The sequence below is a fragment of the Salvelinus fontinalis genome, chromosome 8 (assembly GCF_029448725.1).
Source record: "Salvelinus fontinalis isolate EN_2023a chromosome 8, ASM2944872v1, whole genome shotgun sequence".
In the NCBI taxonomy this organism is placed as follows: Eukaryota; Metazoa; Chordata; class Actinopteri; order Salmoniformes; family Salmonidae; genus Salvelinus; species Salvelinus fontinalis.
Window position 1 is genome coordinate 12,585,430 of NC_074672.1, and position 27,634 is coordinate 12,613,063.

At 42.0% G+C, this 27,634-nt stretch overlaps 2 protein-coding genes across 7 annotated transcripts in view; both read left to right on the top strand.

Annotated features, from left to right (window-relative positions):
* Positions 1–27,634, top strand: part of hoxc5a (homeobox C5a) — a 59,463-nt gene that overhangs the window by 19,687 nt on the left and 12,142 nt on the right. For 2 of the 6 annotated variants that reach the window (XM_055931104.1, XM_055931102.1), the window contains exon 3: positions 26,931–26,999. The exons of the other annotated variants lie outside the window; for them this stretch is intronic. The gene's annotated coding sequence lies outside the window, so the exon portion shown is untranslated. The remainder of the gene's footprint in view (positions 1–26,930; positions 27,000–27,634) is intronic. 6 annotated transcript variants of the gene reach the window in all.
* On the top strand, positions 1,875–4,019 carry LOC129860578 (homeobox protein Hox-C4-like). Its single transcript, XM_055931109.1, has 2 exons — positions 1,875–2,515; positions 3,056–4,019. The coding sequence occupies exons 1-2, from the start codon at positions 2,074–2,076 to the stop codon at positions 3,421–3,423; spliced, it is 810 nt and encodes a 269-aa protein (XP_055787084.1). The 5' UTR covers positions 1,875–2,073; the 3' UTR covers positions 3,424–4,019.

Here is a 27,634-nt window from a genome sequence, read left to right on the forward strand (position 1 = left end):
ATTCTGTCAGTTCAATATTTTCTTTTCATGCTACAATGGAAAATACTCATTAGTTGTCTATATGTACCCTGTAGAACCGAATTTGTGTTAATATATTACAATCGCAAGTACGTCTCTACAGGAATACATGGGCTACTGAAATCCCACGTCTGTCAAGATAATCGTCTGCTTCAACTGTCGCTTCTATTCAGTAGGTTATAGCTGCGTTGTATCACGTGTTGGCATGAATAATAGGGCACGAATAGCCATAAATCTCAGAAGAAGTCTGTGCAAAATATGTGTCTAACCTACAAACAATCTAAGATTGTCTAGAGGAAGCCCAGGCCAAGGCATTGTAAGGACGTTCAAAGGCATATATTTTGTACAGTAGGCTATCTGGAAGCAAAGGTATACTACTACAAGTCTGCCTGTACTAGTAAAACATGTAAGCAACCAGCGATCGTTTAAAGTGGACTGATTTAGGCCTACTGCGTTCTATAGCCCTATAAAACGCCTCAAACATCGTTGCCAAAAGTAATAAAAATGGCGGGCGCGCTCTCTACATAAACAAACCATAAACATCTGCCCTGCTATGTTATTTTCACCAGATCATGTTGACAAATGACTAAAAGAAGACCACTGCCTCGAATTTAGACGCTGATTAGCAAGCAGGGGATTGACCTCGTGTTCTGATCCTTCTTATGTTCTTATAATCCATCCCTGTCGTAGTAGGCTAGATTTATTCCAGATTTATTTTAAATTATTATTATTAGTTATTATTATTATTAGTCTATTAAGCCATAAAGTTCCCAGACTGATTATGTGTAGGCCTACTGTCCTGTGATTTGTGGTCTCGTGCATAATTGAAAGGATGGACTAAAAAACACTAATACATTTGGTCAACAGTTAATTACAGTATAATTGCGCCTGTAACGCATCTGTGGCAAGTGATACCACTCAAAATTGACAGCTTTATCTGCAATGATTTACTTTTCTGAACACAAAAGTGTATGGGGGTTTGTAATGGATGATGTTATTTGCTCCGCATGCTAGGGCTGATGTCAAATGAATCACCTATACACGTGCACTTAGACAGCCACTTGTGTTGAAGAAGATGAAGCCACGATGGACAAACACGTCCCTGAGACTCATTTCAGAGTAACGTAATACTGATTTGTTTACTAGTATGATCCCCATTTCATACTTGTGTAGTTTCTTATTCAAATGTATGGACCTACACATATCCAGAGAGAGAAAGAGAATGCGACGGAGAACGGTATACATTCATACTGCAATATTCAACCATAATGTCAGTGATATTGCATTATCATTAGCATCTACATAATACTATTTTAAAGCAGTGAAATGTGTTTGACAGTTTTTGAAAGTATTCAAATGCAAAGTATTGTATTTTTACTTGTACTTCAGTACACTTCGTGATGTTGTTACCTAAAAAGCGAATGTATACTGGTATACTAATATGTGTACCTCTAGTGTCCTCTGTCTTCTGATATAGATCCAGGTCTAATTTCAAAAACTCTCGCTTAATTGGAACTCGAACGTATGTACGATTTACGCGAACGTTCATGGACTGTTTGAAGGCAGCATCCGGATATTCATAGACCGGGTTGCCTTTCTTTTTGTGAATAAGGTAATCCTGCCGCTGTTTTACTTGCAGTAAGCAACCCAATTGTTATTGAGATTTTGCGTGCGATTATCCATTCACATATGTCCCTCTACCTCCATTTCTATTTCTGGATCATAATGATAATGATGATAACAATAATAATAATAGAACTATAATGACAGGGTACACTTCACATAAGAAGTGTTTGTTTTGATCAATTGCATTGGCAACACAAATGGCGTGAGAGAGAGACAGAGAGAGAGAGAGAGAGAGATGATGCCCACAATGGCGACCGAAGGTACGTTCGAAAACCTTTGGTTCCTTATCCGGGGACTACCTCTCACTCTGCTATTGGGCCGTGGGGTCACGTGGTAAAAGTAACTTTACAGGGCTGCTCGCAAGTAGGAGGGCTTTATGGAGCAGAAAAACGACAAAGCTAGAAAAATTATTTTCCACTCCAGAAATTAATGATCATGAGCTCGTATTTGATGGACTCTACCTACATTGATCCGAAATTTCCTCCATGCGAGGAATATTCACAAAACAGCTACATTCCCGACCACAGCCCCGAATATTACAGCCGCGCAAGGGACCCTGGCTCTGGTTACCAGCATCACCATCAGGAGTTATACCCTCCGCGGGCGAGCTACCAAGAGCGCCAATATAACTGTGCAAGCATCCCTGAACCTGACACGCAAAGGGGACATGGACTACCCCATACTGCGCACCTGCTTGCAGGGAAAGGGCAGCCAGCCTCATGTGAGACCCCACAGCTACCCATGTCCCCCACCACCCCACCGGCTGCATCCTCCGCCTGCAACCAAGCTACACCGGAGCATCCAAACAGCTCAGCCTCCTCCAAGCAGCCCGTGGTATACCCATGGATGAAGAAAATTCACATCAGCACTGGTAGGCAACTTGTCTCTGTGTTTGTCATTTCTCTCTCTCCACTCTCTACTCCTCTCTCCTCCTTTCCCTCCCTTTATCAGTGCCTCTAACTCCCATCTCCTTCCCAGCCCCTGCTACGATAGGGGAGAAGCTTTTGAAATGGCACAATTGAGGCGGATTTACGACTCAGCGTCGGTAATTACACCCACCATAAATTTTATAGCCGAGGTATACTCTTGGCAGCCGTATCACCATGTGGCTTCTGCTGTTATGTAGCCTATGTGCGCGATGGAGAGAAGAGGGGGAGAGATTAAACGAAAGAAAAAAGACTGCGCTTTGTAATCTTGCATTAATAATTTAGCGCATACTTGGATGTGAGTGTCCCCTAATTACAGGGAGATAGACAAGTTCTTAACTTCCCATTTAGATTATTTCTCACACCAGAACTACCATATCTAGCCATTTATTCTGCCCATTCCCATCATATATCTCAATTGAGGACACTCTTGTTTACCCCCTCCTTCCCTGCTTTTCTTTCTATTTACTTCTCCCCTTTTCCAGCGAACCCGAATTACAATGGAGCGGATTCCAAGCGGTCTAGGACAGCCTACACTCGACAGCAGGTCTTAGAATTGGAGAAGGAGTTCCACTATAACCGCTATTTAACTCGGCGGAGGCGCATTGAGATAGCTCATACATTGGTTCTCTCCGAACGACAAATCAAAATTTGGTTTCAGAACCGCAGGATGAAGTGGAAAAAAGACCATAGGCTTCCTAACACCAAAGTGAGATCCTCCACCACGGGCGTATCCTCCGGGTCCAACACAACCTCATCAACCGGCGCTGTCGCCACTTCCTCGGTCACTGGTGCCATTATTCCAAATGAACTTTCCGGAGGAGAGGATGGCGAGGATATTACAACGTTATAAGGCGAACAAAACAAACACAAAAAAACACTTCAAGAAGGGAGATAGAGAAATGACTGATTATTTATAGAATAAAAGAATCAGTCATATAGAATATATTTTGTTTTCGTAGCTATTTGTGTGGTTTCATTTAAGTCCAAAGTTATATGAAATGCATGTTGTATAGCATGGATTTCTGTGAATACCGATGGATTCTTTTTACTCGACACAGGGTTTAAGTTATTTAATGCTGAATCAAAATGATGTTTTTATGAGAAAATGTTTTGAATGAAGGGGAAAAAATGTAGGCCTACATTTGATGTAAATGTTATTGTGGGCCATTCGTTTGCCCTGCTGCCCAAGGTGAAATGCACAATTTATTTATTTCAAGCGCAACACTGGAAGAATATTATTACTATCATAGTTATTTTTGGTAAAAATGCTGGGAACATCGATCTTGCAAGGTGAATTACCTCGCGTATTTCAAAAACTGGATTTTGAATTCCAATTTAGTTTGTGGTGTTGACGTTGTGTTTAGCAGGTTATTGTAACATGCAATAAACAGAGTTTAGTGTATTTGTGATAATCATATTGGTCAATAAAACAGTGAGTGTCTACTAGTTTTTTTCTTCATGTTTGGATGGATTTCATTCATGACCAATCGAGGTCAAGTGTAATTTATTTTGATAACAGAAGCTCATCCTATGATGTGGTGGACGTTATTTCAAAATTTGATGAAAGTCACAATTGACCAAGTACTGTATTTATTTTATAGTTCAGCCTAACATAGCATTATACATTTGTTTGGAAAAGTTGTCCGTTTGCAACGTTCTCGAGGTTGGCATGTGTATCAGATTCGCCATTCATATTCCTCCTTAATTCCTAATAATCCACAATAGACCTAATCCCATAATAATCAATGATTCTATTCCAAGTAAAGGGTTATAGCCTGGCTGCATGCGTCCTATCCTACATGCTAGCTCATTAGTCTCAAGGACATTCAATTAACATGGCAAGCCATTCAACCAGGCCCTCAACCAGACTCCATCTGTAGAATAGCCTGACTTTCTGGAGCCCTGTTTCCTGCTCATTACTGAACCTAGAGCTGCACATAACTCTGCAAATCATTGTCATATTGCCAAAATATGACCAATAATAATTTGTGTTGATGGTATGGGTTGCTATTCATTCCCCTTTTGCCCCAATTACAGGTTGTTTTTCTTGTCTTCTAATAAAGTCAATAACTTGAAGTCAGATTATGAGGCCTTATCGTGGACAATAAATTATACTATAGTTTACACAATATCGTACTAGGTTCATATCTACGAGCATTGCCTCAGATTTTTCTAGAATATCTTGTAAAAAAACAAACATTAATTTGATAATAGTTTTTTATATGCATGCACATAGGCCTTCTCGATATGCAATCATTTCTACAGATATAAAATGGAATGTTAGTTTTCTGAGATTGTCATTCTAAAAATAGCCAATGTCTGTTGGGCCCTGAGACCTCCTCAGTCAAAGTGAAGAGTGTGCTTTTAAAAAGTGGCGCTCGAGCAACGTCATCGTCACCTCTGCGCTTGGTAAGTAGTCTACACTACAAAAGTATCGTGGCGCGATTTTCCATAGGCCTATATGGCAGTGTTGTGTATTTATTGTCACCATGCAACTGTAATAATACATAGGCTACTCATATTGTGCAATTGCTCTCCTGTAACCATGTCTTACACGATGAAAAAGACCGTTCAGTTAACATTTCTCCAAAAATAATTTAATTTGTGGAATAACTTTTTCTTATCCTGCTCAAAATGTGGTGTAAAAACATGCCACGTTTGAAAAGAGTGCAAGCATTTGATAGATTATTAAAATGTGTGACTTGAATAGAAATTATAAAACGGCTTGCTAGATGGGGGGCAGAAGATCACAAAGGGGAGAGGTAGTCTATTCTGAACCATCAATCTTAACGCCGCATAGTAAAATGATTTGGGACTGAATATATTAATTTGGCAACAGCCTCTCTCACAAAGAAATAAACCCAAGTCACTAACTAGCAACTTTACGAAATAAAACTATCAGGGACAAAAATGAAACTTAACACCATGCCGAATTCCAGGAGCCTTTATGCAGCTGCCAGGGCCCGTTTTCCCAAAAGCATCTTAAGGATAATTATGAACTTAGCCTTAAGATGCTTTGGGAAAACGGGCTCTTGACAGTTGAGAGAATGTGTAGCTACTCCATAGTCTCAGCATCCCTCCAATCTCTTTCTAAAACCTGTCGCCTCCATGTCGCGAGGCTGAAAAGGTACTTTATTGAAGTTTGGGACGAACCGCGAGAAGGCTGAGTTCAGTCGGAGGGCACATTTTCTGTCCCATTAGGTCCGTTTCAGCCGGGATGGCCGACCTTTGCAACCTCTGTGACCTGACTGGCTCTCTATACGTGTACCTTCTGTGTGTGCCCTCGTAGGTGGTACCCCGTCCTTACGTGGCTTCGTCAGTGCGCTGGCCTTTGTGGGTTTTTCTGCTCCGGGCCTATTGAGGGGCCGGTGGAAGGGCACCTCTGAATGTGTTGCTCTTTTGTTGCTCTCAGTGGTGACCCGAGAGTGCGGTGAACTGTCGGCCACTTCTCTTCCATTGTGTAGGACCTAGCCCTCTTGGACATCTTACACATTTGAGGGACTTCCAAGTGGTGACTTTGGAGCTTCTGATCCGATTGCATGTGAGTGTTAGGCCTACTCATGTCGAATGCATTATTAAAATGTATAGGATTCTGCATAGGAACACATTTTATATTTGTGAAAATGCATCCATCTTGGTGCGTAACAGCTTCAATATCATTACGGGTAAATGTTACTTTTGGAATAAATATTATATAGAAAAATATATAGGCTACGTTTATGTGGACATTTGCTCTTGCATTGTAGGCCTAAATTAACCATTTCATGTATTTCAATCCAAGTCATGTATTTGATTCATGCTCCCAAAAATAAAAAACGTTCTCAGGTCAGTTAATCACAAAATTAAATACATATGTTAACAGTGTGAGGCTATGAACAACCACGAACGAAAGCATTGATTTACAAAACTGATTCTGCAAGAGATCAGTCCAGACATCTAGCCTAATTTGAGCCTATATTATTTCATCTACATTTTAACACTTACCTTGATAAAGCTCAAATAATGACAATATTATACAAAAATGCACGTCTTCAACTTGTGGGCATTCATGGAGACAATGATAGGATGCTCCACCAGGATAGGACTGAATCCCCTAATATATACGATGGACGACGGTCTGAAGTGAATGGTGTCGCAGTGCACTGTGCAGGTGTGTGAAGTTATACAGGCATATGGTGAATTTTATTAGAAGCTTTTGTACCTCATGTACCTCTCTCTACAGTTCACTGATTTACTATGTACTGGTCTGTTACGATCTGTCGTCGAAGTGGGCCTATACGAATACATGAATTCAACCCTCTCACACCACGACAGCACGCATCACACTCGGTAGAGATTCTTCAACCTGTGCTGGTTAGATGTGATGTGTGTGTGAATGGGTTAAATGTAGATGTGTACATATGATCGAGAGTGGTGACTTGTAATTACACCGTTTGTAACAATATTTAGATAATTGAGGTTCAGTCGGACCTCTTAGAATTATTCGACACTGAAACAGTTTTAAAATGACTTGTGATCACAACATGTAATTAACGATTTTAGATATATGCCTATGCCTTGATTTGCCCCTAAAACATATATAAAACCTGTGCAGTTGTTGTGGTCCATGGCACAAATATGTTGTAGCAAACAGGACGCTTACACACAACAGTTCTGTAAGCGATGAACAGCTTCCACGTGCTATAGAACAGTAATTGTACCATTTATCAGCATCTACGTATAGCCACCTCACCTGACATTTTGTGCCCTGAAGATATTTGAGAATAGGGGTTGCACAGAGGTTATGTGTGACAATACGTGTATTTTCACATTGTTCAATATTATTTGAGTAAACACAAGCAGCAAAAAAAAACAACGGTATATCTGATTGTAATTTCCATTAATCGGACATAGCCCATAGGGTACTCCAATAGGCGGAGGACGTAAACATGTACAGTACACGGGCATTGAAATCAAATAGTATTGATACAGCACAGAAATTATGGAGGAAATTAACTTTTTCAAGTTATTTTCTTGTGACTTCAACAATCGAAGTTGTCCCTTCACAGACCGTAGCTGCAACCTAATGTATTTTCAACTTGATTTGAAAGCTTACTTACGAGTTGCAGCTTTCAATCAAATCTACATGTTTATGTAATTACGAAGAATGCTAGTCTGAAAGTAGATTATATAGCCAGATACTGGTAATATAAATCATTCTGAAAGTATATTATACACTATGGGTTTAAATGTAAAGCAATTACGCACTAGTTCAAATGTAATGTTTTATTTGTAGCTACAGGCTAAGACCTGTCTTTTCAGAATTTTTTTGTGTTTGTTTAATTGTTTAGCTTCGTGTATTTCAATTGGTGTGATGAATTCCCAAAAAGTAAATAAAGAATATGTTGCATTTTGTACAAATGTAGCTTATATTTTTGGAGTGTAGGCCTAATTATTTGATAACATTCCTGCAAAAGCTAAGCCACTGTGAATCTTGTCTCTTCAAAGTCTTTAGAGAATATTGAGAATGTTTCTCTCTATATGATTCCGCGGAATGCAGGCGAACATTCCACTTTGCAACATTGATTTATGGCAGGCCTCTGGCGAGGCATCTTTCTCTCTCACACTCTCTTGGCGGACGGAACCACGAAAATAAACTTGTTAAAAGAAGTGGAAATGATATATCCGACCCCCCCCGCCCCCCCCCCCTAAAAAAACAGTTATGATGATCTTTGTGGTAATATTTGTAGAATTATATTAGTAAATTACTATGGCTACAAAAACATCTCTCCCTTGTTCAAGATGAGTGTCTTCTTCAAATAATTTGTTTTTTAACGAAAGGTCTGACTCCAAACTATTGTGATGGGAATGGTGTAGTCTGCAGAGGCGTAAAGTATTTAAGTAAAAAATACTTTAAAGTACTACTTAAGTAGTTTTTTTTGTATTTGTACTTTACTATTTATATTTTTTGACAACTTTTATCTTTACTTCACTACATTCCTAAAGAAAATAATGTTATTTTTATACCATATATTCTCCCTGACACCCAAAAGTACTATTTACATTTTGAATGCTTAGCAGGACAGAAAATGGTCCAATTCTTACACTTATCAAGAGAACATCCCTAGTCATCCCTACTGCCTCTGATCTGGCGGACTCACTAATAACAAATGCTTTGTTTTTAAATGATGTCTTAGTGTTGGAGTGAGAAAATTGCGCATCAGGTTTGCTTAATATAATGCATTTTTACTTATTCCTACTTTTACTTTTACTTTTGATACTTAAGTATATTTTAGCAACTACATTTACTTTTGATACTTAAGTATATTTAAAACCAAATACTTTTAGACTTTTACTCAAGTAGTATTTTACTGGGTGACTTTCACTTTTACTTGAGTCATTTTCTATTAAGGTATCTTTACTTTTACTCAAGTATGAAAACGGAGTACTTTTTCCACCCCTGGTAGTCTGTTTATACAGCAGTCATGGCAGCTGCATAAAGGCGCTGAGTTGAAACAGGGGTCAAATCTCATGTTCCAGGGATAGGGGAAATAAGGCTGCTCACTCTCACATTGACCAGACTTAATTAAGGAGTGTGTGTCATAAACCTGTAAATCTAGTCGGTCCGTTCACCCCCAGAGGGGCAGATGCACCATGTCTGGCCTGTGTGTGTGTGTGTGTGTGTGTGTGTGTGTGTGTGTGTGTGTGTGTGTGTGTGTGTGTGTGTGTGTGTGTGTGTGTGTGTGTGTGTGTGTGTGTGTGTGTGTGTGTGTGTGTGTGTGTGTGTGTGTGTGGTGAATTGATTCTCGAATCTATTATTAATCAATTATTTACAAGTAGAAAAGTTGCCATCCAAGGCTCAATATTTAAAAAGTATAGGCACTTAAAAGTTGTCAATACAATTATGGTTATTCCTTTATAAACAACATAACATATGCTACATTTAACAGTTGTAATTAGGCCTACTGCAGTTACTTATAAAGCATTTATAGATATTAGTGTAACGTAATATAGCATTTTACCTAAGTTTCAGTCCCTGGTAGACAAGTGTCCGAGTATTGGTCTATATGAGACATGGATCAATGTCAGAGCTGGACTGAATGCACTGGACTGCTGCCTAAATGATAAGGGGAGAGTGATTAGTTGCAATAGCAAGTGAGCTACTCATAACTTCTTGTCTTCACTAGTATACCCAACAGACGTTTAATATGAATTTGATTAAACTTATTTCTCTGGACAAGTAACATACATTTCCAAGGTATTGTATAATTCTCAGCAGCCATCTGTTCTTGTCACCTCTCCAAGTCTATGCAGGTCCATTAAATGAGGTGAGAGGTTGAGGCTTTGGATAGGGTTAAAACATTCCGAATGGTTAAGTTAAGGGTTAAGGTTTGATATAGGTTTAAAATAAATCAAATAAAATGATTGTCTACCAATGGGATTGGACACACGACCATCTGATCCGAAGTCATTGGATTATGCCCATCCACCACACCTGTCCATAACACCAAGCCTATGGTAATAGCGCTCCGTGTTGCCCCTAGTGGTCGGTTTAGAAGGCATTTACCGACGTCTTCAGGACAAGTCCATCTTGAACAATCTGCCTGGGTGGACTACAAGGTTGCATTTGCTGAGTGTAGGCAAAAATGTATTTCTGTAGGATCAAAACTATGGCATTATTGCAGAACTCGATGGGTCCAGTCGCATTGTAGCAGATACAGGAATCATGAAAATATTCCAAAACAAATGTAGTCATTATTGACGCAGAGTATATTGCCCCACCTGGACATTTTAGGGAATAATGAGATTGTGATGCTCAGATGCAAAATTGTAACAGTTCACTGCAGTATACTGTGTAGGTATCATGTGTTTTGAGAAATGGAACATAACAGTTTTAGAAGTTATTTTAGCCTACTGTTGGAACGTATTGACAGAGAATAAATCCAAAAATACTACGCAAAGTAGAACTTCCATCCGTGCTAGAGATTGGAGATCATTTGGCCATGGCCCATATCCAAGTGCAGGGTGTTATTGTAACAATATCTCACTCCCAGAAGCACTCTTCTGAAAGAACTGGTTGTTCAGTTTATGGTATAGGCCCTAGAGGGAGATACAACTGAAAAGTAGTGTTTTATGTCTATATTGGACACAAACCAACATGTTAATTTACTCAAATGTTCAAGGAAATATGGGATATATGTTGGCCAAGAAAGACAAAATAGCTAGTTTCACTTTTAATCTGTCATTTTAATGGGTTATTATTGTTAGGAGTTGAAGCCAATAGCTATGGTTCAGCCTACAGCCTAAGAAAAAGCTTTTTTGGGGGTACTATATAGAACCTTTTGGACAAGATAAAAGAACCCTTTACGAAAAAAGGTTCTACAGTCCCTTACGGTAAAAGGTTCTACAGTGCCTTCAGAAAGTATTCAAACCCCTTGACTTATTCTATATTTTGTTGTGTTTCACACTGAATAAAACATTTATTCAATTGATTTTTTCCTCCCCCACTCTACAAACAATACCCCATAATGAGAAAGTGAAAACATGTTAAAGAAATATGGATTTATTCATTTACATAAGTATTCACACCCCTGAGTCAATGCATGTTAGAATCACCTTTGGTAGGACCTACAGCTGTAGGTCTTTCTGGATAAGTCTATAAGATCTTTGCACATTATTATTTTTATAATTCTTCAAGCTCTCCCTCGCCCTCCATTTGACAAATCTGACCATAATTCTATCCTCCTGATTCCTGCTTACAAGCAAAAATGAAAGGAGGAAGCACCAGTGACTCGGTCAATAAAAAAGTGGTCAGCTGAAGCAGATCCTATGCAACAGGACTGTTTTACTAGCACAGACTGGAATATGTTCTGGGATTCTTCCGATGGCATTGAGGAGTACACCACATCAGTCACTGGCTTCATCAATAAGTGCATCGATCACATCATCCCCACAGTGACTGTACGTACATACCCCAACCAGAAGCCATGGATTACAGGCAACATCCACGCTGAGCTAAAGGGTAGAGTTGCCGCTTTCAAGGAGCGGGACTCTAACCCGGAAGCTTATAAGAAATCCCGCTATGCCTTTGACGAACCATCAAACAGGCAAAGTGTCAATACAGGACTAAGATCTAATCGTACTACACTGACTCTGACGCTCGTCGGATGTGGCAGGGCTTACAAACTATTACAGACTACAAAGGGAAGCGCAGCCAAGAGCTGCCCAGTGACATGAGCCTACCAGACAAACTAAATTACTTCTATGCTCGCTTCGAGTCAAGTAACACTGAAACATGCATGAGAGCATCAGCTGTTCCGGACGACTGTGTGATCACACTCTCCGCAGCCGATGTCAGTAAGACCTTTATACATTCACAAGATTAGCAGGACGTGTACTCCAAGCATGCGCTGACCAACTGGCAAGTGTCTTCACCGACATGTTTAACCTCTCCCTGTCTGAGTCTGTAATACCAACATGTCTCAAGCAGACCACCATAGTCCCTGTGCCCAATAACACTAAGGTACAGTGGCTTACGAAAGTATTCACCCCCCTTGGCATTTTTCCTTTTTTGTTGCCTTACAACCTGGAATTAAAATAGATTTTTTGGGGGTTTGTATCATTTGATTTACACAACATGCCTACCACTTTGAAGATGCAAAATATTTTTATTGTGAAACAAAAAATAAATAAAAAATAAAAAATAATAGAAAAAACAGAAAACTTGAGCGTGCATAACTATTTAACCCCCCCCCCCCCCCCCCAAATAAATACTTGGTAGAGCTATCTTTCTCAGCAATTACAGCTGCTGGTGTACAGCAATCTTTAACCTGTCTAGGATCAGCGTGGCGCTAGCGGCACACACCCCCCCCCCCACTGAAAAACCAGTGCCGCGAAATTCAAAAAAAATATTTTTTTAAAATATTTTACTTTCACACATTAAAGTCCAATACAGCTAATGAAAGACTGTCACGTTCCTGACCTATTTATGTTAGTTGTTATGTGTGTTAGTTGGTCAGGACGTGAGGTTGGGTGGGCATTCTATGTTTTCTGTTTCTGTGTTGGTTTTGGGTTGCCTGGTATGGCTCTTAATTAGAGGCAGGTGTTTGGCGTTCCTCTAATTAAGAGTCATATTTAGGTAGGCGTTGTCACAGTGTTCGTTGGTGGTGATTGTCTCCTGTGTCAGTATGTATGTTCGTGCCACACGGGACTGTAGCGTTTGTTTGTTTCGTTTCGTTTCGATGTCGTCTGTTTCCTGTACGTGAGTTTATGTTTAGTTATGTAAGTTTATGTTCAGGTTTCGTCAACGTCGTTTTCTTGTTTTGTAGTTTTGAAAGTGTTTTGTTTCGTTTCGTGTTGCCATCGTATTTATAATAAAGATGGCTTATTTCCCAAATGCTGCGTTTTGGTCTGAAGATCCTTCTCTCCTCACCTCAACCGAGGATGAGGAGAGCGACAGCCGTTACAGAATCACCCACCACGCTAAGACCAAGCGGCAAGGGAAAACTAAACGGAGTAAGGGACAGGAGAGAAAGGAGCAATGGACATGGGATGATGTATTGGACGGAAAGGGTTGCTACACTTGGGAGGAGATCCTGGCTGGTAGGGATCGCCTCCCATGGGAACAGGTGGAGGCACTGAGGAGAGCAGAGGCTACCGGGGAGAGGAACCGGAGCTATGAGGGAACGCGTCTGGCACGGAAGCCAAAAAAGCCCGTAAGTAATTCCCAAAAATTTCTTGGGGGGGGGCTAGGAGGTAGTGGGCCAAGGGCAGGTAGGAGACCTGCGCCCACTTCTCAGGCTTATCGTGGAGAGCGGGAGTACGGGCAGGCGCCGTGTTACGCAGTAGAGCGCACGGTGTCTCCTGTACGAGTGCATAGCCCAGTGCGGGTTATTCCACCTCCCCGCACTGGTAGGGCTAGATTGGGTATTGAGCCAGGTGTCATGAGGCCGGCTCAACGCGTCTGGTCTCCAGTGCGTCTCCTCGGGCCGGCATACATGGCACCTGCCTTACGCATGGTTTCCCCGGTTCGCCTACATAGCCCGGTGCGGGTTATTCCACCTCCCCGCACTGGTCGGGCAACCGGGAGCATTCAACCAGGTAAGGTTGGGCAGGCTCAATGCTCAAGAGAGCCAGTACGCCTCCACGGTCCGGTATTTCCGGCACCACCTCCCCGCCCCAGCCTAGTACCTACAGTGTCTACACTACGCACTAGGCTACCAGTGCGTATCCTGAGCCCTGTTCCTCCTCCACGCACTCTCCCTGTAGTGCGTGTATCTAGCCCGGTGCCTCCAGTTCCGGCCCCACGCACTAAGCTACCAGTGCGTCTCCAGAGCCCTGTACAAACTGTATCTTCTCCCCCTACTAATCCTGATGTGCTTGTCCTCAGCCCGGCGTCACCAGTGCCGGTACCACGCATCGGTTATAGAGTGGGCTTTGAGAATACAGTGTGCCCTGTCCCTGCTCCCCGCACTAGTAGGAAGGTGCTTATCATTAGCACGGTGCCTCCAGTTCCGGCACCACGCACCAGGTCTACAGTGCACCGTATCCGGCCAGAGCCATCCGTCTCCCCAGCGCCATCTGAGCCATCCGTCTCCCCAGCGCCATCTGAGCCATCCGTCTCCCCAGCGCCATCTGAGCCATCCGTCTCCCCAGCGCCGTCTGAGCCATCCGTCTGCCAGGAGCCTGCAAAGCCGCCCGTCTGCCATGAGCCTGCAAAGCCGCCCGTCTGCCATGAGCCTACAGAGCCATCCGCCAGACAGGAGCCGCTAGAGCCGTCAGCCAGACAGGAGCCGCTAGAGCCGTCAGCCAGACAGGATCTGCCAGAGCCGCCAACCAGACAGGATCTGCCAGAGCCGCCAACCAGACAGGATCTGCCAGAGCCGCCAACCAGACAGGATCTGCCAGAGCCGCCAACCAGACAGGATCAGCCAGAGCCGCCAGCGAGCCATGAGCAGCCAGAGCCGTCAGAGAGCCATGAGCAGCCAGAGCCGTCAGAGAGCCATGAGCAGCCAGAGCCGTCAGAGAGCCATGAGCAGCCAGAGCCGTCAGAGAGCCATGAGCAGCCAGAGCCGTCAGAGCGCCATGAGCAGCCAGAGCCGTCAGAGCGCCATGAGCGTCGAGAGCCGTCAGCCTGCCATGAGCGTCGAGAGCCGTCAGCCTGCCATGAGCGTCGAGAGCCGTCAGCCTGCCATGAGCGTCGAGAGCCGTCAGCCTGCCATGAGCGTCGAGAGCCGTCAGCCAGCCATGAGCGTCGAGAGCCGTCAGCCAGCCATGAGCGTCGAGAGCCGTCAGCCAGCCATGAGCGTCGAGAGCCGTCAGCCAGCCATGAGCGTCGAGATTCGTCAGTCAGCCATGAGCTGCCCTTCAGCCTGAAACGGCTAGATACCCAGAACTGCCCATCAGTCCAGAGCTGTCTCTCTGTCCGGAGCTGCCTTTCAGTCCGGAGTTGCCCCTCTATCCTGATCTCCCTCTCTATCTTAATCTACCTCTATATTCTTATCTATCCCTCTGTCTTGATTTATCTCTCTGTCCCGGTGTTGTCCTTAGTAGTGATGTTATTAAGAGGATTTTGTGGGGATAAAAAGAGGGTGGACATTCTTAGAGGGAGGAAGCTAGGATGGATTATGGTGGGGTGGGGACCTCGCCCGGAGCCTGAGCCACCACCGTGGTTAGATGCCCACCCAGACCCTCCCCTAGACTTTGTGCTGGTGCGTCCGGAGTTCGCACCTTGTGGGGGGGGTAATGTCACGTTCCTGACCTATTTATGTTAGTTGTTATGTGTGTTAGTTGGTCAGGACGTGAGGTTGGGTGGGCATTCTATGTTTTCTGTTTCTGTGTTGGTTTTGGGTTGCCTGGTATGGCTCTTAATTAGAGGCAGGTGTTTGGCGTTCCTCTAATTAAGAGTCATATTTAGGTAGGCGTTGTCACAGTGTTCGTTGGTGGTGATTGTCTCCTGTGTCAGTATGTATGTTCGTGCCACACGGGACTGTAGCGTTTGTTTGTTTCGTTTCGTTTCGATGTCGTCTGTTTCCTGTACGTGAGTTTATGTTTAGTTATGTAAGTTTATGTTCAGGTTTCTGTAACGGCTGTCGCTCTCCTCATCCTCGGTTGAGGTGAGGAGAGAAGGATCTTCAGACCAAAACGCAGCATTTGGGAAATAAGCCATCTTTATTATAAATACGATGGCAACACGAAACGAAACAAAACACTTTCAAAACTACAAAACAAGAAAACGACGTTGACGAAACCTGAACATAAACTTACATAACTAAACATAAACTCACGTACAGGAAACAGACGACATCAAAACGAAACGAACGCTACAGTCCCGTGTGGCACGAACATACATACTGACACAGGAGACAATCACCACCAACGAACACTGTGACAACGCCTACCTAAATATGACTCTTAATTAGAGGAACGCCAAACACCTGCCTCTAATTAAGAGCCATACCAGGCAACCCAAAACCAACACAGAAACAGAAAACATAGAATGCCCACCCAACCTCACGTCCTGACCAACTAACACACATAACAACTAACATAAATAGGTCAGGAACGTGACAAAGACACAGATCTTGTGAATCCAGTCAACATGTCCGATTTTTAAAATGTTTTACAGGGAAGACACAATATGTAAAGATGTACATCTATTACCTAAAAACACATTAGCATAATCCACCATCTTTTATTTGTCCACCAACACCAGTAGCCATCACCAATTCGGCTAAACTAAGATATTTATAGCCCCTAACCAACAAAAAAACTCATTAGATGACAGTCTGATAACATATTTATGGTATGGGATAGGTTTTGTTAGAAAAAAGTGCATATTTCAGGTAGATGGCATAGGTTACAATTGCACCCACCGTCACAAATGGAATAGAAAAACTACTTAGAGCAACGTGTTTACCTACTTACTAATCATCAAACATTTCGTAAAAATACACAGCATACACGAATCGAAAGACACAGATCCTGTGAATACAGACAATATTTCAGATTTTCTAAGTGTCTTACAGCGAAAACACAATAAATCGTTATATTAGCATAGCACATAGCACATAGCAGCCCAGCATTGATTCTAGCCAAAGTGAGCGATAAAAGTCAACATCGCCAAAAGATATTAATTTTTTCACTAACCTTCTCAGAATTCTTCCGAGGACACTCCAGTAACATCATATTACACAATCCATATAGAGTTTGATCGCAAATGTTTATATTTAGCCACCAAAATCATGGTTAGACAATGTGAAATGTAGACAAGCTGGTCAGAAAATGTCCTTGCGCCACTTAGACAGTGATCTACTCTTATACATAAATACTCATAAACGTGACTAAAAAATATAGGGTGGACAGGGATTGATAGACAATTTAATTCTTAATACAATTGCGGAATTACATTTTTTAATTTATCCTTACTTTTCAATACAGTTTGCGCCAAGCGAAGCTACGTCAAAAAACATGGCGTCCTAAGCCACTAAAATGTTTCGACAGAAACACGATTTATCATAATAAAAATGTCCTACCTTGAGCTGTTCTTCCATCAGTATCTTGGGCAAAGGATCCTTTCTTGGGAGTAATCGTCTTTTGGTGGAAAGCTGTCCTCTTGCCATGTGGAAATGCCAACTGCGTTCGGGATGAACTGAAAAGCGTGCCCAGCTATTCACATCGTTTCAAAAATAAATGTCCCAAAATCGCACTAAACGGATATAAATTGCTATAAAACGCTTTAAATTAACTACCTTATGATGTTTTTAACTCCTATAACGAGTGAAAAGATGACCGGAGAAATATAACAGGCTAAACTAACGCTTGGAACAGGAGCGGGTCGGTGTCCAGCACGCGCGTTACGCACCAAGGAAAGACTTGCTAGCTACAGGGTTTTTTAATTTATAGGGCCTGTGAACGCGCAATCGACCCCATTGGAATCGTCATCACGTAAAGGCATCCAGGGGAAGACGTAAGAAGTGTCCGTATAGTCATAGCAATAACAGTGCCCTTTTAACTGACTTCAGAACAGTGGCCAACATTTCTGAAATCTGACTCCATGTCAGGGAAATTGCTGTAGAATGGGCTCTGTTCCACTTAGAGACAAAATTTCAACTCCTATAGAAACTATAGACTGTTTTCTATCCAATAATAATAATAATATGCATATTGTACGATCAAGGATTTTGTGGGAAGCCGTTTCAAAAATTACCCAATTAGCATAAATAGTCTAAACAGCGCCCCCATCCCCAACAGGTTAAGTCATACCACAGATTCTCAATTGGATTGAGGTCTGGGCTTTGACTAGGCCATTCCAAGACATTTAAATGTTTCCCCTTAAACCACTCAAGTGTTGCTTTACCAGTATGCTTAGGGTCATTGTCCTGCTGGAAGGTGAACCTCCATCCCAGTCTCAAATCTCTGGGAGACTGAAACAGGTTCCCCTCATGGATTTCCCTGTATTTAGCGCCATCCATCATTTCAATTCTGACCAGTTTCCCAGTCACTACTGATGGAAATGATGCTGCCACCACCATGCTTCACTGTGGGGATGAGGCTCTCGGGGTGATGAGAGGTGTTGGGTTTGCGCCAGACATAGTGTTATCCTTGATGGCCAAAAAGCTCCATTTTAGTCTCATCTGACCAGAGTACCTTCTTCCATATGTTTTGGGGGTCTCCCACATGGCTTTTGGCAAACACCAAACATGTTTGCAATTTTTTTTCTTTAAGCAATGGCTTTTTTTCTGGCTATTCTTCCGTAAAGCCCAGCTCTGTGGAGTGTACGGCTTAAAGTGGTCCTATGGACAGATGTTCCAATCTCCGCTGTGGAGCTTTACAGTTGTCTTTGGCCTCTTTGTTGCCTCTCTGATTAATGCCCTCCTTGCCTGGTTCGTGAGTTTTGGTGGGAGGCCTTCTCTTGGCAGGTTTGTTGTGGTGCCAGATACTTTCCATTTTTTAATAATGGATTTAATGGTGCTCTGTGGGATGTTTAAAGTTTCGGATATTTTCCCCGGCCTGTTTGGAGAGCTCCTTGGTCTTCATGGTGTCGCTTGCTTGGTGTTGCCCCTTGCTTAATGGTGTTGCAGACTCTGGGGCCTTTCAGAACAGGTATATATATATTGAGATCATGTGACACTTAGATTGCACACAGGTGGACTTTACTTAACTAATTATGTGACTTGTGAAGGTAATTGGTTGCACCATATCTTATTTAGGGACTTCATAGCAAAGGAGGTGAATACATACAGTGGGGAGAACAAGTATTTGATACACTGCCGATTTTGCAGGTTTTCCTACTTACAAAGCATGTAGAGGTCTGTAATTTTTATCATAGGTACACTTCACTGTGAGAGACGGAATCTAAAACAAAAATCCAGAAAATCACATTGTATGATTTTAAAGTAATTAATTTGCATTTTATTGCATAACATAAGTATTTGATACATCAGAAAAGCAGAACTTAATATTTGGTACAGAAACCTTTTTTTGCAATTACAGAGATCATACATTTCCTGTAGTTCTTGACCAGGTTTGCACACACTGCAGCAGGGATTTTGGCCCACTCCTCCATACAGACCTTCTCCAGATCCTTCAGGTTTCTGGGCTGTCACTGGACAATACGGACTTTCAGCTCCCTCCAAAGATTTTCTATTGGGTTCAGGTCTGGAGACTGGCTAGGCCACTCCAGGACCTTGAGATGCTTCTTACGGAGCCACTCCTTAGTTGCCCTGGCTGTGTGTTTCGGGTTGTTGTCATGCTGGAAGACCCAGCCATGACCCATCTTCAATGCTCTTACTGAGGGAAGGAGGTTGTTGGCCAAGATCTCGCAATACATGGCCCCATCCATCCTCCCCTCAATACGGTGCAGTCGTCCTGTCCCCTTTGCAGAAAAGCATCCCCAAAGAATGATGTTTCCACCTCCATGCTTCACGGTTGTGATGGTGTTCTTGGGATTGTACTCATCCTTCTTCTTCCTCCAAAAACGGCGAGTGGAGTTTAGACCAAAAAGCTCTATTTTTGTCTCATCAGACCACATGACCTTCTCCCATTCCTCCTCTGGATCATCCATATGGTCATTGGCAAACTTCAGACGGGCCTGGACATGCGCTGGCTTGAGCAGGGGGACCTTGCATGCGCTGCAGGATTTTAATCCATGACAGCGTAGTGTGTTACTAATGGTTTTCTTTGAGACTGTGGTCCCAGCTCCCTTCAGGTCATTGACCAGGTCCTGCCGTGTAGTTCTGGGCTGATCCCTCACCTTCCTCATGATCATTGATGCCCCACGAGGTGAAATCTTGCATGGAGCCCCAGACCGAGGATGATTGACCGTCATCTTGAACTTCTTCCATTTTCTAATAATTGCGCCAACAATTGTTGCCTTCTCACCAAGCTGCTTGCCTATTGTCCTGTAGCCCATCCCAGCCTTGTGCAGGTCTACAATTTTATCCCTGATGTCCTTACACAGCTCTCTGGTCTTGGCCATTGTGGAGAGGTTGGAGTCTGTTTTGATTGAGTGTGTGGACAGGTGTCTTTTTAAACAGGTAACGAGTTCAAACAGGTGCAGTTAATACAGGAAATGAGTGGAGAACAGGAGGGCTTCTTAAAGAAAAACTAACAGGTCTGTGAGAGCCGGAATTCTTACTGGTTGGTACGTGATCAAATACTTATGTCATGCAATAAAATGCAAATTAATTACTTAAAAATCATACAATGTGATTTTCTGGAGTTTTGTTTTAGATTCCGTCTCTCACAGTTGAAGTGTACCTATGATAAAAATTACAGACCTCTACATGCTTTGTGAGTAGGAAAACCTGCAAAATCGGCAGTGTATCAAATACTTGTTCTCCCCACTGTATGCACAAACCACTTTTCCATTTAGAATTTTTTAGAAGATTTTGAAACCAGTTATAATTTTCATTTCACTTCACCAATTTGGACTATTTTGTGTATGTCCATTACATGAAATACAAATACAAATCCATTTAAATGACAGGTTGTAATGCAAAAAATAGGGGGATGAATACTTTTGCAAGGCACTGTAACCTGCCTAAATGACCACTGATCCATACACTCATGCCTGTAGGCATGAAGAGCTTTGAAAGGCTGGTCATGGCTCACATCAACACCATTATCCCAGAAGCCAGAGACCCACTCCAACTTGCATACCACCCCAACAGATTCACAGATGATGCAATCTCTAGTGCACTCCACACTGCCTTTTCACACCTGGAAAAAAGGAACACCTATGTGAGAATGCTATACCATTGACGACAGCTCAGCGATCAACACCATAGTGCCCTCAAAGCTCATCACTAAGCTAAGGACCCTTGGACTAAGCACCTCCCTCTGCAACTGGATACTGGACTTCCTGGCAGGCCGCCCCCAGGTGGTAAGGGTAGGTAACAACACATCTGCCACGCTGATCCTCAACACGTGGGCCCCTCAGGAGTGCGTGTTCAGTCCCCTCCTGTACTCCCTGTTCACTCGTGAATGCACAACCAGGCATGACTCCAACACCATCATTAAGTTTGCCGATGACACAACAGTGGTAGGCCTGGTCATCAACAACGACGAGACAGCATATAGGGAGGAGGACAGAGATCTGACTGTGTGGTGCCAGGACAAAAACCTCTCCCTCAACGTGATTAAGACTAAGGTGATGATTGTGGACTACAGGAAAAGGAGGACCGAGCAAGCCCCCATTCTCATCGACAGGGCTGTAGTGGAGCAGGTGGAGAGCTTCAAGTTCCTTGGTGTCCACATCACCAAGACAGTCGTTAAGAGGCCACGACAAATCCCCTCAGGAGACTGAAAAGATTTGGCATGGGTACTCAGATCCTCAAAAGGTTCTAGCTGCACCATCGAGGGCATCCAGGCTGGTTGCATCACTGCCTGGTAAGGCAACTGCTCGGCCTCCGAATGCAAGGCACTACAGAGGGTAGTGCGTACAGTCCAGTACATCACTGGGGCCAAGCTTCCTGCCATCCAGGACCTCTATACCAGGTGGTGTCAGAGGAAGGCCCTAAAACTTGTCAAAGACTCCAGCCACCCTAGTCATAGACTGTTCTCTCTGCTACCACACGGCAAGCGGTACTGGAGCGTCAAGTCTAAGTCCAAGAGGCTTCTAAACAGCTTCTACCCCCAAGCCATAAGACTACTGAACTTCTAATCAAATTACATTTACATTACATTTACGTCATTTAGCAGACGCTCTTATCCAGAGCGACTTACAAATTGGAAAGTTCATACATATTCATCCTGGTCCCCCCGTGGGTATTGAACCCTGGTCCCCCCGTGGGAATTGAACCCACAACCCTGGCGTTGCAAGCGCCATGCTCTACCAACTGAGCCACACGGGACCACGGCTATCGGCAAATGGCTATCCAGACTATTTGCATTGCCTCCCACCCTCTTTTACTCTGCTGCTACTCTCTGTTATTATCTATGCTTAAGTCACTTCAATAACTCTACCTACATGTACAGTATATACAGTCTAACTCTGAAGTTTACATACACCTTAGCCAAATACATTTCAACTCAGTTTTTCACAATTCCTGACATTTAATTCTAGTAAAAATTCCCTGTCTTAGGTCAGTTAGGATCACCACTTTATTTTAAGAATGTCAAATGTCAGAATAATAGTAGAGAGAATGATTTATTTCAGTTTTTATTTCTTTCATCACATTCCCAGTGGGTCAGAAGTTTACATACACGCAAATAGTATGTGGTAGCATTGCCTTTAAATTGTTAAGTTGGGTCAAACATTTTGGGTAGCCTTCCACAAGCTTCTCACAATAAGTTGGGTGAATTTTGGCCCATTCCTCCTGACATAGCTGGTGTAACTGAATCAGGTTTGTAGACATCCTTGCTCGCACACACTTTTTCAGTTCTGCCCACAAATTTTCTATAGGATTGAGGTCAGGGCTTTGTGATGGCCACTTCAATACCTTGACTTTGTTGTCCTTAAGCCATTTTGCCATAACTCTGGAAATAAGCTTGGGGTCATTGTCCATTTGGAAGACCCATTTGAGACCAAGCTTTAACTTCCTGACTGATGTCTTGAGATGTTGCTTCAATATATCCACATAATTTTCCTCCCTCATGATGCCATCTATTTTGTGAAGTGCACCAGTCCCTCCTGCAGCAAACACCCCCACAACATGATGCTGCCACCCCTGTGCTTCACGGTTGGGATAGTGTTCTCCGGCTTGCAAGCCTCCCCCTTTTCCCCTCCAAACATAACAATGGTCATTACGGCCAAACAGTTCTATTTTGTTTCATCAGACCAGAGGAAATTTCTCCAAAAAGTGCAATTTTCGTCCCCCATGTGCATTTGCAAACCGTAGTCTGGCTTTTTTCTGGTGGTTTTGGAGCAGTGGCTTCTTCCTTGCTGAGCGGCCTTTCAGGTTATGTTGATATAGGACTAGTTTTACTGTAGATATAGATACTTTTGTATCTGTTTCCTCCAGCATCTTCACAAGGTCCTTTGCTGTTGTTCTGGGATAGATTTGCACTTTTCGGCCCACAGTACGTTCATCTCTAGGAGACAGAATGTGTCTCCTTCCTCAGCGGTATGACAGCTGCATGGTCCCATGGTGTTTATACTTGCATACTATTGTTTGTACAGATGAACGTGGTACCTTCAGGCTTTTGGAAATTTCTCCCAAGGATAAACCAGACTTGTCTACAATTTTTCTTCTGAGAACTTGGGCAGATTTCTTTAGATTTTCCCATGATGTCAAGCAGAAAGGCACTGAGTTTGAAGGTAGGCCTTGCAATACATTCACAGGTACACCTCCAATTGACTCAAATGATGTCAATTAGCCTATCAGAAGCTTCTAAAGCCATGACATCATTTTCTGGAATTTTCCAAGCTGTTTAAAGGCACAGTCAACTTAGAGTATGTAAACTTTTGACCCACTGGAATTGTGATACAGTGAATTATAAGTGAAATAATCTGTCTGTAAACAATTGTTGGAAAAATTCCTTGTGTCATGCACAAAGTAGATGTCCTAACCGACTTGTCAAAACTATAGTTTGTTAACATGAACTTTGTGGAGTGGTTGAAAAACGAGTTTTAGTGACTCCAACCTAAGTGTATGTAAACTTCCGACTTCAACTGTACTACCTCAATAACCTCGAATGACCGGTGTCCCCGCACATTGACTCTGTACCGGTACCTGTATATAGCCTCGCTATTGTTATTTTCCTGCTGCTCTTTAATTATTTGTTACGTTTATTTCTTAATTTTCTGTAGGTATTTTTCTTAAAACTGCATTGTTGGTTAAGGGCTTGTAGGTAAGCATTTCACTGTAAGGTCTATACCTGTTGTTTTCTGTGCATGTGACAAATACAATTTAATTTGATATTGTGGAGTAACTACAATGTTGTTGATCCATCCTCAGTTTTCTCCTATCACAACCATTCAACTCTGTAACTGTTTTAAAGTCACCATTGGCCTCATGTTGAAATCCCTGATAAGTTTCTTTCCTCTCTGGCAACTGAGTTTGGAAAGACGCCTGTATCTTTCTAGTGACTGGGTGTGTTAATACACCATCCACAGTGTAATTAATAACTTTACCATGCTCAAAAGGATATTCAATGTCTGTTTTCTATTTTTTTTACCCATTTACTAATTGGTGCGCTTCTTTGCGAGGCATTGGAAAACCTCCCTGGTCTTTGTGGTTGAATCTGTGTTTGAAACTCACTGCTCGACTGAGGGACCTTAAAGATAATTATATGTGTGGGGTACAGAGATGAGGTAGTCATAAAAATCTTGTTCAACTAAATTTTGGCCCAGAGTGAGTCCATGCAACCTATTATGTGACTTGTTAAGCAAACGTTTACTCCTGACAAATGGGTTGAATACTTATTGACTCATGACATTTCAGCTTTTAATTTTTAATTAATTTGCAAACATTTCTATAAACATTATTCTGCTTTGACATTATGGGATATTGCATGTAGGCCAGTGACCCATACATTTACATTTAATCCATTTTAAATTCAGCCTGTGACACAACATAATGTGGAAAAAGTCAAGGGGTGTAAACAGTTTCTGAAGCCGCTGTTGAAGGCAAGAATCTTGAGGGTTCTATCCCTACCCTAGAGTGTAATGGGGAGTTTTAGAAATGAACAGCTACCTAAAGCTAATCCAGTCACATAAAACTCTGAAATGATAGCCCTTTTAATTCCTTTTCCATTGACATGTATATCCATATTAATGATGCAGCTGCATGACTTCACCTGGTCAGAAAAATAGCTAGCTGACGTCTGACATGTTTGCTCTCTATCTATGGCAAGGGGAAGATAATCTATTTTATTCCTTGCAACATTGTTGCCGAGGTCTGAGTGGCTAACAGCAAGGTTAATACAGCCCCGTGCTGTTGCAAAATAAATGCTAGATAGAAAACAAGAGGAGATAATGTGTTTAATTAAAGCATACGCATACAAAGTTACAAACGCACAAATATCATAGCCTCACCTGTTATTGTAATGGTGAGAAGTTAGCATGTCTTGGGGTATGATATTTGTGCATCTGTAACTTTCTCACTCATAATTATTCACGATTCATTCAGGACTATCCGTAATCATGGTAGCATCCACATGAATGTAGAACTGTTTAGAAACATATTATATTCTTATTTACAATAAAAGTGACTCCAAAATGACATGAAGGGATAATCAACAACAGGCTATACGTTCTTTATACAATGGGTGGGTCTAATCCTGAATGCTGATTGGTTAAAACCGCATTCCAGCGGATGTCTATTCCACAAGTTACCTTCGGCTAAATCTATGACATTAAAATGCTTTCTCATCAGCCCAGTCAAGCTATTTATAAACTTGATCTCCATTATACAAAGCATTTAGAGACATTATCTCACATTTCTTTTTGACTAACATTTAGTTTTCAACAGCGGAGATTTGTATAAACCTTGCTGTTAGACTCTCCGACATTTGCAACATTGTTTCAATATTCAAATTCATCTCTAGCTGTCCCACAGTAATGAAGGTTTCAGGAGTCGGGATGAGACAGACAGGCAGCGTTTCTCAGCCAGTCAAAATCAGCTGGCATCATTTTTATGGATATATACTAAGAAATGTCAATTGAAAAAAGGTAAAACGAAGTACAGCTAGTTTGCAGTCTTTCCAGCTTCAGTTTGAGGTGATTGTGTTAGCTGTGTTGTTGGCTAGCTCCTCTGGACAACAGTGTCCTGATTGAGTGAGCACTTTTTCTATGCCTGGCGAAATCGCGCCTCATTAGCTCATTGTTATGGACGTATCCAAATAAATGTAACTAGAAAACAGCTGAAACAAATGCTAATGTGGCTACTTTGCTGTTATTCTGGCTGCACTTTTTGACGTGGCTAACGAGCAAGCAAGGGATAAATAAGAACGTTGCCAGCCAGTATGGCAATGAAACACTTAGAACGAATGACTGGGTCGCGTCCATAGATACAGAACAAAAAGACTGAGTGACTGGGTCGAGTCTCTAGCAACCAAACCGATAGAACGAACGACCAGTCGGCTTGGGTAGCAACCCTAGATTTGTGTCGGGACTATATTTTGTAGAAGGATGAAAAAGTATGAATACATTCCTCAAAATAACGTTTTCAATGAAAATATGTCAATCGTTATTTGAATGTCCTGGGCCTTTACTTATTTATCATTAATTTCTATTGGGCACAAAATAATCTGAAACACAACCAAAACAAAACAAAATTGCGTGCTAGGAATACGGGACCAAATACTAAACGTTTGACTACTGTAATACCTGTATGGGGGGACTATGAACAGAAAGTGCTGTAATTTCGAAACAATTCACCTGATATGGTTGAAAATACCATCAAATGAAAGCTGACAGTCTGCACTTTAACCTCAGTCATTGTATCATTTAAAATCCAAAGTGCTGGAGTACAGAGACAAAACAACAACAAAAAATGGTATTGTCATATGCACACTGTATATAAAGCCAAAGTCATATGATAAACTATAGTCTATAGTTTTATTAGAATTTGAGCACGTTTATAATCTAGCTAGCTAACTAACATAAAAAAACTAGGCTACTTTAATTAGTCCCTTTACAAGCTAGCCAGCTAACTCTTTCAAATAAAATACATTTTCGTATGCCAAATAGAGCTACGGACCCAGCCTGACATTAGCAATTAGCTAAATGTTTCTTTTAGTTCACTATTTCAGTGTGGAGTCAATTGAAGGGGCTAGCCTGTGTTTCATGAAGCCATTAGAAAGAAGACTGTTGCTGACTGAGAGGAGGCATGTATAAATTATTTAAAATAAATTATGTATAATAAGTCCTGCTTATTCAATAGCCTCGTTAATCATAAATTACTTTTAACACACTATCTGTGTTTTGCTCAGTCTGACAGTAACCCAGAACTGTCAGATCCAGAGGATCTCTCTTGTGGCTGCTGCTGACAACAACTGCAGGTAAGTTGTTCTTCCATAACATCAAAATAATTATACAGTACCAGTGAAAAGTTTGGACACACCTACTCATTAAAGGGTTTTTCTTTATTTTTACTATTTTTTACAATGTAGAATAATACTGAAGACATCTAAACTATGAAATAACACATATGGAATCATGTAGTAACCAAAAAAGTGTTAAACAAATCAAAATCTATTTTATATTTGAGATTGTTCAAAGTAGCCATCCTTTGCCTTGATTGCAGCCTTGCACAAGCTTGGAATTCTCTCAACCAGGTTGATGAGGTAATCACCTGGAATGCCTTTCAATTAACAGGTGTGCCTTGTTAACTTCTTGAGAATACAGGGGGTGCTATTTCGCATTAGCATAATTGCCTCTACAGACTAAACTGCCTCTTATTCAATTATTGCTGTTACTATATGCATATAACCATATAGCATTGGATAGAAAACAAGCTATGGTTTCTAAAACCGTTCCAATTGAGTCTCTGAGTCAAACACAGGTCATTTCACAGCACTTTCCCTGAGCCTGAAAAAGATTGCAAGATGTGTATGCTCGCTTCAAAGCTCTGCCTATATATGGTCACGCCACCTATGACCCGAATGACACTTCCTACTTCTTCCTATGGGTGTTT